The sequence below is a fragment of the Lissotriton vulgaris genome, chromosome 5, assembly GCF_964263255.1.
Source record: "Lissotriton vulgaris chromosome 5, aLisVul1.2, whole genome shotgun sequence".
NCBI classification, from domain to species: domain Eukaryota; kingdom Metazoa; phylum Chordata; class Amphibia; order Caudata; family Salamandridae; genus Lissotriton; species Lissotriton vulgaris.
This window is the reverse complement of record NC_141693.1, coordinates 1218671512-1218688325: the sequence shown is the minus strand read 5'-3', so window position 1 is coordinate 1218688325 and position 16814 is coordinate 1218671512. Positions and strand designations below refer to the sequence as shown.

The 16814-nt window shown below is 39.4% G+C and overlaps 1 protein-coding gene across 2 annotated transcripts in view; it reads right to left on the bottom strand.

The window, feature by feature from the left end:
• Positions 1 to 5299: 5299 nt before the first annotated feature.
• The window catches only part of LOC147712330 (uncharacterized), a 53752-nt gene continuing 42237 nt past the window's right edge, over positions 5300 to 16814 (bottom strand). For both annotated transcript variants that reach the window (XM_086923029.1, XM_086923030.1), the window contains 3 exons: positions 14171 to 14260; positions 12524 to 12619; positions 5300 to 8541 (listed from right to left, as the gene is read on the bottom strand). In XM_086923029.1, the coding sequence (XP_086779155.1) occupies positions 7814 to 8541; positions 12524 to 12619; positions 14171 to 14260 (914 nt within the window). In that variant the 3' untranslated portion in view covers positions 5300 to 7813. The remainder of the gene's footprint in view (positions 8542 to 12523; positions 12620 to 14170; positions 14261 to 16814) is intronic.

Genomic DNA, 16814 nt, shown 5'->3' with positions numbered 1-16814 from the left:
GACATGGCAGCATTAACATTCATGCGAAGACGTGTGCATTGCTTGTAGTGCTGTAGTTAAGGAACAAGTGAAAAAGTGTCCACCCCACCTGCAACGCACGCCGGAAACTGAAGGTCTGCAATGGGGTTGGTTAATAATCCTACATAAGCAAGCATATGTTAACCCCGTTTATATAACTTGACATCAAGAGGATAAGCTACTCTGTTTTCTCATACTGCAGAACATTTATTTCATGCCGCATCTAACCCTACTGCAGCTCTAAGCTTTTGATATCATGCAAACAAATTCCTCCACCCTTAATAAAATCAAACGAGGCGAAGCAAGGCTGCAGGTGCCACATCAAAAGGAAGGGTTGAGTAGCATCACTTGCAAAGTAACATAGCTCTGAAAAATAACTTTTTCCAGCGTGAACCAAGAAGCCATCTTGGTGAGGGCTCTTCCCCTCGAGCATACCCAGTGGCACAAAGAGCTAACAATGACAGCCATCTTGAGAGTGCCTCACTGAGAACGTTCGCTGTATACCCATGCAGAACTTGTTCCGGTGTGAGCCTGTAGTTACATAATACCCAATGCTCATATGCCGTTACCTTTACGGTTGAAAGACAGAGTATAAACAACGCTCGTATCACAAAATAAAATGATGACGTCCCTACCGCCCCCACCTGTATGCTCACTTCCTTAATTGACCATTTAATGAAACATCTAAAGCGTAGTTGATGAAAGGCTGACCGAAGGGCGCAGCATCAGTGACTTGAGACTGGTTAAGGCAAAGTGTGCCTTACAAATTGACTTTTCACTCTCAGCGTTCTTGGGATGTGAGTTCTGGTTGCTGAAGAGATGAGAGCTCTTTGGTGGTGGCTACTGTGTGATTGGAGGTGAAGAGAGAGAATTAAAGCTGTCCTGGGGTGAGGCCTAAGCAAATACAAGTACCTTCAAGTGCTGTCAAAAGAATGCAAAAGTGACGGTGCATAGCCATCTTATCTCGCAAACGCAGTGCATTTCGGTCTGTAATTCCAAAAGAATGCATAGTCTGGCGTATGTTCAAATAGTTGCCAGTGTGTTGGATGCTATGGAGATAGGGGTAGGACTATCGTATGTTCCATACCGGAGTTAAAGAGCACTCGCCATTGCAGTCTGGCTGTCTGATAATGTTGAGTAGCTGCTTGGATTAGGTGACCAAACCCCATTATTAGATTATACTAATAAGTTTTAAAATAAAATTAGTGATCTATCACTGCTTGCTCAGCTCCGGAACTATAGCAAATAATTATACTGAAATGTAAACAATGTTGTTACGGCAGCTACATGACGATCCGAAACAAATCACCAAATGCAGAGACGAAATCAAACAAATGCATGATACCAATAAAAAAAAAATCTTGTAAGCATAGCAGGCACACGGACAGCGGGAGGGGGGCGGGCAGGCACACGGACAGCGGGAGGGGGGCGGGCAGGCACACGGACAGCAGGAGGCACACGGACAGCGGGAGGGGAGCGGGAACGGGGACACGAACAGCGGGAGGGGGGGGCAGGAACGGGAAGACGGACAGCGGGAGAGGGGTGCGGGAACACACGGAAAGCACTCACCTGGACCTGGACTTCCTCCGGCGGCGGTCGGCCGCGGAATAACGAAAAGAAACCTCAACGAACACAAAAATAAACCCCGCCCACCGCCGCACTGACGTGTCCAAAGGGGCCGGATGAGAAAAATTCGCCAGAAACGCCCACGAGTCGCCTCGCACGATGACGGACGGCTCTGTCTTCCAATGGCTAGCCTCCATTTATGGAGCTAGCCAATGAAAGACAGAGGCGGGACTAAGCCCAAACTGTAGGAAACATAAGATTTCTCCTGGGCGGAGCTAGTGCTCCGGCCCCAGGCGAAACCTAAAAAGGCTTACTATCAAGGTTTGATTTTGATATGTGTGTCTGCTGGGAAAGACATCTGAAAACATTTTTTTTAATTAAGGTTCATTGTATTCTGTGACCTAGGCAGCCTCCTTTCCACTCACCATTTCTACTTTGTATAGATTATACTACTTTTTGTGGGTATTGCCCTTTTGCCAATAGAAGAAAAGCAGTTTGAGGCAGCATGAGACAAAAGCTGGTGCTGATTGATTTAGATTACACAGCTATTTTCATAACTCACTTGATGCCTTTCTTTTGCTCTTTTACTAGATGGACATCCCTTGGCGCATCTATAATTTCCACCAACTGAGATGACCCACTATTGCTAAAGATTTGGTGTGTTTTCAAAAAAGGTTTTTTGCTTTACAAATGTTTTTTAAAATGTTTTGTTCATGATGAGTCTTAACATTGTTGGCTCCTTGTATTGGGCTCTATAGTTCTATAAGCATATCAGCCTAATGATTTTATGATGAGAAGAAATAACAGCCACTCAAGAAAGTTCCACTACCAGAATTACTTACTATCACAAAAAACATGATACTGAAGCCCCAGAGGAAGCTTTGAATTACAATGAATGAAGGAACATTTTACTTAAAATAAATCTATGAACACATGCCTTCTAAATAGGCCCAAAAATGCAGAAACCCCTGCCATCACCAGGCAGAAGAACAGTATTGGGGATCGAATGTGTATTGGAATCCTCTCTAGTTTAGAATATTTCTTTCTTAAAGAAAGTGTCGTTCAGCAGCCAGTGTACATAAAAGATACCTCAGAAATTCTGACTTGACTGCACCAATTAGTTCTTGATAACATACTATCACTATATACTATATTTCCCTGGTGATAACTGGTCTTTGATACTCCACAGACCTTTATCCGACAATGCATAAAGGGAGCAGCGTTCGCCAGGATTTTTTTTTAAATTTGAAGCCAATTGCTACTTATCAGGGACATCCATAGGAGCCACCTTTTCTCCTAGTCTGACTTGCCTTTATGTGAGTATGTTATTCGCCAACCCAGCATTGCAGATTAACTTTTTGTGCACATTTGCATTTCTTTCAGGCCAGCAGCACAGTGGTAGAAAGGCTTGTTTAGCTGTCTGTCTGGCTTCCATTTCCCAGCACAGGAGAGTCCCTGAATAACAACACTCCAGGGAAAACATTTTAACAACTTGTGACCGTCTGCAATGTATTCTTTTGCCAAATGAAGAGCGCAGCCCCCTTCCCATGCCTCCACGGCACCCCTGGGGGTCGCGCCCCACAGATTGAAGACCCCTGCCCTAGAGCATTCATGAGCAGTGTAGCTGTATGAAGGTTTCTCAGACATCAAAGTAATTGTACAAATACAGAAAAGTATAATTAACAGGAAGGAGACGGAGACAAATGACTACTACACAGGGAATTCCCACAAACTACTAATATGAAGAGCGTATAAGAGTACTGAATACTCTAATATTAATGAAAACATTTGAAAAAAAGAAAAGACCACATCACAGTGGTCATGAACTATAACCCTTTGTCTAGCCAGCATATTGTAATTTCTTTATGAAACACTGGGAGATTCGGACCATTGGGCTTGATAATGTACCACCTTTGAGATTTTCATTCAGGTGGGCTCAAAATATAAAAGACTAATTGATGAACACAAGACCTAATGTGAAAACGATTTAGTAACCAGGAAACATATCAATGGTTGCTGGGCACATTCTATGTGGCAATTGTAATGTTTCACATCTGACAAAGTTCACCAAGCAGATCCACCTTAAAAATGTTCAGCTATGTTCACAAAAATGTGGTCTACATTACATAGACCTTACAAATAAGAAAATAGAAATAAAAATTGAAGAACATGTCAGAACCACCACAAGTTGTATGTTTACAACAAGGATGATAACACTTTTTAAAGAAAGAAATCACTGACTTTGAAGGGAACATCCTGGAACGTGCCAACCAATCAATATTAGCTGCAAAAATACATTTCATGGAAGCAATGACCGGATAGAGTGGAATAAGGTAAAATACAATACCCCATCTTCAAATTGTGGGTGGGGGCTGACATCTGCAACAAAGCTACATTAAAAAGACACAAGCAAGATTCTTCTTTCTGACATAATTAAGAACACCAAAACCCCTCATAGGTACCCATACTAACTGGGATCTTAATTTACAAACAATATATACTTAATTACTATGACCTAGGCAGTCTATCAGCCTTAAATACGGATTAGCACTTTGTGCTCAGAAAAATAGATAGGGAATAGATCAATAATATAGAAACTCATTTAGCTGCTTCAGAATCTGGGTATAACCATTAAACAAACTATTATGAATGCCCTCATGAAATACAGGTTAGCTATCTAGACACCAATTTTTAAGGAAAATAAAATGTTCAGCACTACTCCAGCCACACTCAGTATGGCTGAGCCAGTTATCGCTCTATACATCTGGACTGCCTTCAGAGTGGCTGGTACTGTAATGACATACTTAATAGCCAATGATCGCTCAACCGGCATGGAGGCTCTTCCCCATTGACCTCACAATACAGGTATTCCCCGCCACCTTACCGCTCACAATGTGCCAGCTTTCTCCTCACAAAACCTGCGATTCACACAGACTTTCCTTTGCCTCTTAGGTTTACTTGTACTCTCACGTTCTGGGTTTGTATTACCGAAATAATAATTGGGAGTTCGAGTAGTCAGATATCTAATTGCAAAATACCAAAACAATTCTGCATACCAGCCTTCACCTGGATACATTATGCTTCAACATGGTTTTTGAGTAAGACTTGGAAAGAGGTAATTGCTCAAGATGTGTGCATATAAACACTTGCAATTTTTAGCTTGCTAATGTTCCACCATATTCCGTAAACCATGGTGGGCTGATAACATTGCAAGAACTATAAATTCTGTGTAAATGGGGCTACCTTTGCTAAATATTATGGGTTGGTGTCCTAAAGCCTTAAATAAAACCATCCCACTGAAAGTAGTTTGTAAATGAATCTGTATGTTTGTTTTTGTCTATAATACCTAGGACGTAATACACCAGAAAAATCAACAGACATATAGTGAAACCCACTGTCATGTAACTCCAATAATGGTCTTACGGTACATATCATATTAACATTACTATAAGGGCACTTTCTAAAAAAATTCTTTTGAGGTAAGGGTCCTGAATTTAGATTTTCTCTGTTTCTATTTTCAGTGTGTTGGTGACTCTAAATGACTGCTGGTTCTCAGGCCCTGAACAAATTGTCAAAGATGTTCTGACAACTAAACATGTTGGCCAGACAGAACTACCAGGATGAAACATGAGATCTAGATTTTAATAGTGCACAAAGTGACACAACCAATTCATGATTAATGGTCTGCCTAGAATGATTTTTAAACTCAGAAAAACAATGTGACTGGTGTTTTTAATATGAGATTACCACTACCAAAGAAAGGTAACAGTGACATATAAAGGAACTAACTAGGATGCAGCTCTCTAGAGGACAACACAATTCAGAAAGAAATTTCGTTTGCAGACAAGAAGAGACTTGTGGCTTCTCCATCATACTTTTACTCACAGGAGCACACCTATGATGACAAGCCGGGGACACTGAATAAATCTATTAGTGTGACCCATGGTTACTTCTGCGAGATGTCTCCTTTTACCAAAACTAAGTTAAGACTTAGACACACTGAAGACTAGAGCTTTATACAAACCAGGACCTATTCCTTCACTTAGCAAATAGGAAAGGACAGAACCACAACAGAAAAATTGATTGGTGTACACAGAATGGGTACATTTTGTATAATTATAAAGACATGGCGGTTGCTCCGTTTAATTTCCCTTTTTGCTCCCATTTTCCGATGATGGACATTTCATTGCCTGTTATTGACCAGGGTAAACTTCTTAGTATGTCCAAAAAGCAGTTTGGCCATACAGCACTTTGCTTGTGTGTTTGTTTTAAGCACTAAACATACATTATATGTAAAGTCAAAGTGAATTTTCAAAAAGTTTAATATTGTGTATTTTGGCTGGATCAAGTGATTAAGTTTTAACACAGTGCAAGCTATAGAGATTGGTCAGTACCCTGTTCATGTTTATGGCATAAGGAAATGGGTTTGTTTAAAAATCTATTGGGAAAATCTTGTAGAGTATAGCTATGTTTAATGAAAGAAGACAAAATATGATAATTGGCCAGAGTCATGTGCCAATATTTCTTAGATCAATTACAGTTATCAGGCTTACCATTCATAATTCCTTCACCCATGAGTAGGGCCTCACTCGCTAGAAGCTTACCAATGACGTCTGGAAAATGTTTGCCTCTGGGTGCACTGCTTGATTTAACACTAGTTTACTCACAATTTCATGAGCATGTAGGAACACCCAAAATAAAGAGTGCAAATAAAGAAATGGACCGATGTATCTAGTGTCTGAAGAATCCTTCTTTAACAGCTCTATTAACCATCTGTGAATAAATTGGCCATCAGAAAAAAAACTCAATTGTTGACACTGATACGTTGATGTCATATGTCGGTTATAATTAAACTTTTACCCCAGGGTGAATTGGAGCTTAGAAAACACATGGACAATACAAATTAAGAGAAATTAGATATATATTTCACCCAACTTGTATTACTCTTATGACACTTAACTTTAGAAATAGAATTAGATAATGAAACTAAAAAAAAACAGAAGTTAAATAAGGGTTTATGTACAAATAATACCCGCTAAAGTTTCAGGGACCAATGTGCAGTGTGGAAAATGTATGAACAGAAAATACAGAAAGGATAGGATGAATAACAAAACACAATCTGCAATTGACCTAAAGTGGTGCTACACTTTTCTTTACAAAAATTACAAAAAAGGTTGGTATCAATATTGGCTTCACTCATATACAATCAGCAGTAACATTACTGATGAATGTACATGTATAACCACCAGGAATAACTGAATGACCAAAGGCTTTCAGGACATTACCACAAGTTTTCCCCTTTACAATACAATAATCATAGCCATTAAAATGAAGATCAATTCTACATTCTCTTAACAGTAGGGTAGGTTTTGTGGGGGAACAATCCTGTAATGATAGAAAATAAATCAAAGGTACATATAATTTGCATTACATTACATTGTGCAAGGAGTATATATATATTTTTTATAACCAGTGGCATTTTTAGTAGCTTGAAATTATGCCACTCTTGCCAATTAATGCGCAGCATTTAAGTGATAGGAATACTCTAAAACTGCAGTAACAAGGAGATACAGCAGCAAATTACTTGCTGCATTTCTTGATTTAAACATACAACTTTACAGACTATCTCATGAACTAGCACACAAAATTTAATGTAATAGAAGTGTTGACATTTTATGAGACCCACAAATGGGTGGAACAATGAGGAGTGGTAAGGGGAATTGGATAGAAAATCACCTCAAAACAGAAATGACAGCGTATAACATCAAAGAAGAAGACATAGAGGGTAAGATATGAACAGATTTCTGAAGATGATAAACTGAAAACAAAATTACAGACAGTATCGATAAGGCGTCCAGCCATCTAAGAAGCAAAAACAAAGGAAAGATTGGAGTACTGACCGGAAGGACCTAAACAAGACTTTAACTTACAGTGCACAATATGAGGAGATGTATAGACCATTTTAAAGTATTAACTTTCGAATATTGTATTGTTGATATCAACACATGAAAACCAGAAGACGTGTACAAACATAGGTACAGGGGTGAAGGTCATACTTGTGCTTGTCTGGTGGAAGCATTAACATCTGTCATTTGAACATTCGTAAATATATACAATAGGGAACGTAAAGGGAGGAAAGGTAAGCAACACATAAGTGGTTGCTCTGCCACTTCAAATTTTCTTGTTCAAAGAAATGTTTATTGTCCAAGGAAAGCTTTTCCCATCTTTATCAAAGATAGTGTCTGCATGTTTTCCGGTGTGTATTAAGATTATGCTTCAGACTGAAGCTTTTCCCACATCCAGTACATTGATAAGGCCTCTCTCCAGTGTGTATCCTTCGATGTGCAATCAAAGTCCGCTTCCGAATAAAACTTTTCCCACAGTCAGTACAATGATAGGGCCTCTGCCCTGTGTGAGTTCTCTGGTGTTCAATTAGAGATTCTTTATGTTTAAAGCTTTTGTCACATTCAGTACATTGATACTGTCTATCTCCCAACTGCACATTTCTTTGTTCAACTTGACATCCCTTCAAACTGAAGCTTTTGTCACCTTCATTACTGTTGTGATGCTTCTCCATGGGATGTGTGTGCTCGTTTCTTAAATGGTGTTTTGCTGATAAGGTTTTTTCGGCTTCATAATATTCATGAGGTTGCCAACTTCTCTCTGTCTGTGTGTTCAGTTGACATGTAACAACATTTTCAATTCTCAGATTATTCTCACATTTGTTGTAATCATCAGACATTTCATTCTGCTGAATCTCCAGATTTGCATTTGAATACACAGGACTACTGAAACGACTTTCAGGCTGAACAGTTTTCTCTTGTTCCAAGTCCAGCCATAGCTGACGTCTGGGTTGTGTTCTCTTGATTTTGGCTTTTCTACTTAAATGTCTTAATTCTGTTTTCTCAGCGCACGTTGCAGAGAATTTATTTTCTCTTTTGGTACTGCTTGCATAACCTGTTGGACGAAATGGTAGGAGTTATTACATGGTTTAGAGTCTAGGTCCGTGCCATTGATATAATTTAAGAAACATTGAAACATTGAACCAGTGCACAACTTGCCACATCTTCAGAGCACATGACTAAAAGGGAGAGACTGTAGTATGGGGCTCATTTCTGGAAAAAAGGAAATGTCTTTAAGGTATAAGGATATATGTCTTTACAATTGTTGCAGTGAAAACCTGAGCAAGGAGGTACAGCCAAAAAGACTGGCCTCCACAATAAAGAACAAGGAGGCAAAAAAACAGATATATGGAAGAAAATTTTATTTTATCCAATTGTGGATATTGATATGGCCCATAAAGTTTGTGTATAGATGGATTACATGTAAATGAACTGCACAGTCTACTCTATAGTGATAAGATTGGTTTTCCTTATGATTCGCTTATTTAAAACAGGCAAGGGTCAGGAAGATATTAGGGGCCTTATTTAGAATTTGGCATATGGGTACTCTATCACAAATGTGACCGATATCCTGTGACAGAGCAACCCATCTGCCCAACTTTAAAATCGGGCTCTAGGTCATGAACAGATTAAATGGTTTCCCAGGGATTGTGCCCCCAGTCTCCTTAGTGTCAAGCTCTCATTAGAGTTCTGGTGCTGCTCCACAAGACCGAGTCGGAATTTCCGACAAACAGGAATATTGTAAAAAAATAAATAAAATAATAAAACACTTCTCAGCTCATTATTTTAGGCTTCTAAAACAAGTAGGACCCAGCACATGGCCCATGACTTTGGCCTAAGACTCCTCAATGTTGAGAGGACAAACCTCTCTCGGTGCCTGTGGATATTGTGAATAAAACCATGTGTCCAAAAAATACATATTCCATCCTGTTACAGGCTGTCCAACAATGGCTCATGCCACCAACAGAGGTTCACGTATGCAACTACAAATGGAATGAAATAACAAGAAACATATGGAAACAATATATTGTTTTGGATTCTGTGAACTATGCTTATTTTTATTTTCTGTTTTCTTTGAGTATTCCTTACACATTGATGACTGGCAGCTTTTTTATAAAAAGTACTTGGATGATAAGCTGGCGGAATTAACCCCTTCATCACCTGGGCCACCCTCTCATCTTCAGAGGCAGAGGGCTAGGCAAACTTCTGATGTATTTTTCTTCTACCAATCACAGAACTGCACTACTAACAATAAGTGTCTCTGCTGGAAATCTATCCATTTCTCCACAAACTTCATTTGACATCAAGCCGCAGGAATTAGGATAATAGTGATAATTATAATTTCAGGACATTTTAGAAGTCAACATTCAAAAGCACATGGCACATAGAATGGAATGTACCATAACAGAAAATGTAAACTTTGCATCTTATAGGGCATATTTGGGGAACGACCTGTGTAACAGTTAATGGCGGTTCAACAAATGATAGTATTATACAATGGCCATTTGCCTCTGCGCCATGACTCAAACTTTGTGAAGACAAGACAAGGAGGATGATCTTTCATGGTTTTAACAGCCAAGCAACTCACGGCGGCTCAGCCATCTCAACTTTTAAGAAAGAATTGAAAACATTTCTCTTTGACAAAAGCTAAATCCCCCTACTCTTACTGCCATTGGATTTATTGATTTAAACTGCCGATTTTCAAGCTAGGACGCTGTACTGAAAGCAGCTATGCTCTATACAAATGGATGATTGATTGATTGATTGATTGAATAACTCCAGACACAAATATTGGCACTGGCATGCAGAACAGCAGAAGACCAGTCCTTCACTGTAAGCTAGTTGGTGTATGGGCACAGCGTGTGCCTTATTTTATGATAAATAAAACAGCAATTTCGGTTTAAAGCAGGCGTGCAATGCCTTTGTTCTTTCAATGTGTACAATCCTAAGTAACCTGCATCTTAGGCCACTTATATGGTAAAAAGGTTCAGAGCCTTAGTCAAGGGCAACGTCTTCGAGCTTCCTTTTATTTAGAAACTGTTACAGGGAGTAACAACTTTTAATCAGTTGTAATGTGCCTTCCTTGTTAGCAGCTGTTGCTCCTTCTGATTTCATAAATTGAAGCTGAAGTTCCCGTCCAGCAGGGGATCACTGTAACACTGAGGAGGTCAGCAGGCCCCTAACCTCAGAGGCAAAGACACTAAACATAAAATGCCTAGAGGTCCGCTAGTCTCTTCCTGACATAACTAACAGACACTGAACACCACAGCACGTAAATGGCCTGGGAGCAAACCATGTGACAGGGAATTATTCTATCTAGAAACTCTAGATTCACCTGAGATAATTATGTGCTCATCACCTTAAACCTTTGGACCATTAAGATATTCTTGGCCTTTGCTTAGTGCATTTAGCCCCTTTTACCAGGATTAATTCACCTTAGAGCTTTGGCATATATAATTCCTACATTCAGGTATATGAATAAGAGAATCGCATTCAGAAAGAACAATTCAGGAAAGAAATCATTTTGAAACATGATAGATCACATCAGATTTCATGCCCAGATATATTTTACTATCAATAAAAAGTATAGCTTTTGTAGCCAATGTTAAGGTGTTAACCAATTTACATTTTGCAGTATTTGCCTAGGGAGGGTGAACCTCTTATGCCCCTGAATAGGCATAGGGCCATGCTTAAATGGCATGCTATGAAAGTATTGGAGTGCCCAGCACCTTTAGAATCTATGTCTGTTTTGCCATTTGTGTGCAACTATCCAATAACATGAAGCCCAATTTTTGTTTTTTTACATTATTCTTTGGCGAGCACCACCTGAACACGAATAGAAGATGTGAGGCCTACTTACTCTGTGCAATTCAGGAAATGTGTTTTATGTAATTTCAAAGGTTTTAAGCTGTCACAGTGTCATCATCTTACCAACATGCCATCAAATGTACATGTGCCCAGTGACAATGATCAGCCAGCAGCAATTGGATTTGGTCAAAACACCCACACCCCAACTCATTCTTGTCTCCCTACCCATCCCCTATTTCCCATACCTAGCCAGGGAGGAGGGAGGGGAGGGGTGAGGGGGGGGGGGGGGGGGGGGGGGGGGCAGGGGAATGGACGTCCACACGTGCGTTAGAGATATAAATCCATCCTAGCAGTTCAATACTTAAAACCAGTTGAAAGGGGTTTGTACGAGAATTTATTTAACTGGCAAGCAATAATGTTTTCAATTCTTTATAAAATTGCACGAGATGGTTTTCTGCTGTTGCAATGGTGTATGCAACAGCAGATAGTCCCTCGAGAAATTAACTCCTGCTGGTAACAACTAAGGGCCTGATTACGATGTCAACATAGTTTCAGTCGTGGGACCACCTGATCTCCTGTCGGCAGTCCTGATTTACCAATTAGGATATGACTGTACAGTGTTCGGTCGCACTCCTATTTTTAACAATGGGCGCATGCATTCCGACCAGAATGCATGCTCTTATTGTAAAACAAAGAGGTGCAGTTCACCCCTACACTCCGCGGCAGGCAGCTCAAGGTGCCTGCCACAGGGTGTAGCTTTGCAACCATGGGGCCCTGCTGGGGGCCCCCAAAGTCGACTTCCGACAGCATTTCTGTGTCGGATAGGCTATCACAGAAAGACCTTCGAAATCAGACATTGTAATCCCTTAGACAGAATCAGACAACCTTGGATTACTGGGGTCATACCGACTGGCAGATAGGCTCTCTGAGCGCATCGGAATGACCAGTCAAATTCCTTTCGGACTGACACCATAAAAATGTGTCGGTCAGAAAGGAATCCGACCAACTGATTACGATGTATTTCCTACTGCATCGTAAGTAGCCCCTAAGTAGCAATATAAATTGCCACAGCTTTACTTAAAAAAACAACTAAACATTTATCACCCACAAAATTACAGAGTCATAACATTCTACAGAAAATATAATAGAAATATTTCCTAGTAGGATTAGTATACCTTCAGTATCCTCGTGCTCACCATATGATCACATTGCAGATGGGTACTACTCACCTGGAGCTATTTCCTGATGTGTTAGCTCTTCTTGTGGTTGGATTTCTTCTTTGGTTGGAAAGCTTTTTGGAAACATAGATTTTACAACTGGATTTCCTAGGTTAATGCAAAATAGAAATTATCTTCCAAAAACTTAAATACACCTGTCAGAATCTCTATGTAACTAGTTGATTACCATGCTTGTTGTCATCTGCAATATTCCATGGATTCAGGGAGTTGGACAGATGTCCATGCTATTTATATCCATGCACCCAATTCTCCACAAAAGGAATCGTGTCTGGTAGTTTAGTGCCTGACTTTTCAACTGAAAATTGCTGCTTGCAATGTATGAAAGCCATTTTGTGATTAGTATTTCTGATCCACTCTGGCTCACAAATAGGAGGTGGTGTAAAAGGGTCATCACCAGAATACAATGTATTAATGGTTTTTAATCTCAGTTGTGGTCACAAACCACTGATCAGTTATCACTACCTAATTTTAGGGGGTAACAGTTTTGGAAAGAGGGACAGCTTACACCTCGAGTAAATTATGGTGAACAGCATTCCTGGGAGCAGACAGTGGCTCAAGGAACCACTGCATGCTCTCCCAATGTTATTTCCTGCTTTCCTGGCAATGGCATGAATTATGGTTTGTGTACCCACCATAACTACGCAGGAAAACTTGGAAGTGGGGGACAAAAAAAATTATCCCCACACCCTGCAAAAAATCTCTCCAGGTGTGAAGGTCATTAGCTTTTTGTTTTTCCAAGTCAAACTCCTACTTTAGGATTGTTTTTTTAAAACAAAAAAAGCTAAAAGTTTGGTGGAGGTCAGTCAAAACATAAAGCGCACGTCAACCAAACTTTTTCTTTCTTGAGGGGGTTCCCTTCAATGTTGAGAGATGACTAATGGGCCCGCTGTTATCTGTTAACCTAGCGGACAGTAGCAGGGTGGCAAAAGTAATATCCCCTGCCACCCAGATGGGCTGTACTCCATCTGTCAAAGCCTAAATCAAGCCCTAAGTCTTAAACCATAACTACAATTTCTATGAGAGTTAAAATTATAAAATGTACTTTTTTGAACTTCGCCCCATTCCTTGATAGAGCTGCATATATCTTGTGAAGCCAATCCCAAATTGCATTAAATTATTTTAAGCAAATGTTCATACTGATTATTCAAACAATGTCAAAGTTATTGGGAAAACAAAAAATATACTTTTCAAAGTATTCTCTTTGTTTTCTTAATACCTTTGGCGTGGTTTGAAAAATGTGTGTGAAATTTTCTTCGCACAAGTGAATCTGATTTGGATTCAGCTTCACAATTTTTGTGCAGATCAGTCAAAGGATGGGGTCAAGGTAAAAAAAAGTGTTTTGACATTATATATATATATATATATATATATATATAATATAATATATACACACAGATCGATAGATAATGTCTATTGACAGTAGTTATCGTTTTTGGACAGATGTTCCATTTTCCTTGCCCCAGTGTCTTTGAGGGATGATATCTTTTGATAGTCTTTTGATAGACAGTTACAAGCTAGACAGGGACTCAATAATATTGATGTCACCACTGTAGATTTAATCATTATTTCTAGTAACTTAAGGTTGCCTAACCCTGAACATCAACTCAGAAAAATACACAGTATAACTTATTTACCCACCTCCTTGTTTGAAGACATCATTTCTTTGCTCCGCATGCTTTTTCTCCACGACATAGCTATCATCCTCTTCCTTAATCAGGAATGAAACAACTGGTACAAGAATATGCCATGTTAATAAAGGATGCTAATTGAGTATTACATACATGTCAAGTTATTGCAAATGTTTCTTATTTGTAATGTGCAGACAAATACCAGGGATCCAGCTCCTAGATGGAGCAAACAATAACGTAAGCAAATTTGGATACTAAACAGACTATAATGACAATACAGGAATAAAAGTAAACATCAAAAAAGCAAGCTCAAATTCACGTTGAGGATGAAAATAAGCAAATGTGCATCGTTATTATGGACATTCTATCACTGGGTGGAAGATAGTAGAAAAAACCATAAAGAAAGATTTGGATTAGGGGAAGCTGAGTGAGTTCATTATGAAGCCATCCTTTATGCAGACATGTAAAACATTCATCAATAAAAATCTTTTTGCGAGAAAATAGGGAAAGTTGATCACATAACATGAATGTCATAAAGACTCAATACATGGCAAGTATAGAAAGATGTATTCCTACTATAGAATTGCACTGAAAATGTGAGTCTCAAATTTTAAAGGGCAGACACACCGCATATATACTTGTTGAGAAGGTTGTAAGTACAAATGAGACAGCATACTTGGTTCCCAGACAGATATATCTGAACATGACTCCACATAATTGATTGTTCCTGGATGACTGCCTGTCATCAGAACATACCCCATCTAGACTACTGTGCTATAGAGTAAAACAATACCAGCATAAAATAAATCTTCATTCTCAATCCTGCTGTCTCTTACCAATATTATAGCCTTAAAGCCCGCCGTAGAGGGATATATCTGAACATGACTCCACATAATTGATTGTTCCTGGATGACTGCCTGTCATCAGAACATACCCCATCTAGACTACTGTGCTATAGAGTAAAACAATACCAGCATAAAATAAATCTTCATTCTCAATCCTGCTGTCTCTTACCAATATTATAGCCTTAAAGCCCGCCGTAGAGGGATATATCTGAACATGACTCCACATAATTGATTGTTCCTGGATGACTGCCGGTCATCAGAACATACCCCATCTAGACTACTGTGCTATAGAGTAAAACACTACCAGCATAAAATAAATCTTCATTCTCAATCCTGCTGTCTCTTACCAATATTATAGCCTTAAAGCCCGCCGTAGAGGGATATATCTGAACATGACTCCACATAATTGATTGTTCCTGGATGACTGCCTGTCATCAGAACATACCCCATCTAGACTACTGTGCTATAGAGTAAAACAATACCAGCATAAAATAAATCTTCATTCTCAATCCTGCTGTCTCTTACCAATATTATAGCCTTAAAGCCCGCCGTAGAGGGATATATCTGAACATGACTCCACATAATTGATTGTTCCTGGATGACTGCCTGTCATCAGAACATACCCCATCTAGACTACTGTGCTATAGAGTAAAACAATACCAGCATAAAATAAATCTTCATTCTCAATCCTGCTGTCTCTTACCAATATTATAGCCTTAAAGCCCGCCGTAGAGGGATATATCTGAACATGACTCCACATAATTGATTGTTCCTGGATGACTGCCGGTCATCAGAACATACCCCATCTAGACTACTGTGCTATAGAGTAAAACACTACCAGCATAAAATAAATCTTCATTCTCAATCCTGCTGTCTCTTACCAATATTATAGCCTTAAAGCCCGCCGTAGAGGGATATATCTGAACATGACTCCACATAATTGATTGTTCCTGGATGACTGCCTGTCATCAGAACATACCCCATCTAGACTACTGTGCTATAGAGTAAAACAATACCAGCATAAAATAAATCTTCATTCTCAATCCTGCTGTCTCTTACCAATATTATAGCCTTAAAGCCCGCCGTAGAGGGATATATCTGAACATGACTCCACATAATTGATTGTTCCTGGATGACTGCCGGTCATCAGAACATACCCCATCTAGACTACTGTGCTATAGAGTAAAACACTACCAGCATAAAATAAATCTTCATTCTCAATCCTGCTGTCTCTTACCAATATTATAGCCTTATAGCCCGCCGTAGAGGGCTATACTGGCCATTAAAGGCCCTCTCCAGCGTTAAAGGCCCCGAGCCAGAGCAGTGAACAAAGAAACATTGGAATGTTGGAACTCCAGGCTTATACCAGCCATTATAAGCCCAGAGCACTCCATTGTTTTCAATGGAGCTCCCAACATTCCAATGTTCTAATAATTTATATAGAATGACTAGATGGTTGGTTTTTTTTCTATTAGGATCCATGTTTTTGAAACTGTCTAATTTTGGCTAGAACTCCTCGATCGGTTGTATTGGTTTGTGTTTTTTGTTCTTTGTAAGTCAGCATCAGTCATCCATTTAGTAGGAGTATGATCAATTATATGGCAATTCAGTTTTTATATCCTGACATCTTCTATCCCATTTTGAGAGTGTCTGTGATGCAATGCCACGGTCCTGCAGAATGTCTGACGTGTATTAGTCTTGCACTTAGAATGCTCCAACAGGTGTAGTTGATGTCTGTGCTGGAGATGGGTTAAGCAAGGAACACAATTGCTCCGGTGGGGTATGAATCATTAACGCAGAATGTAACAA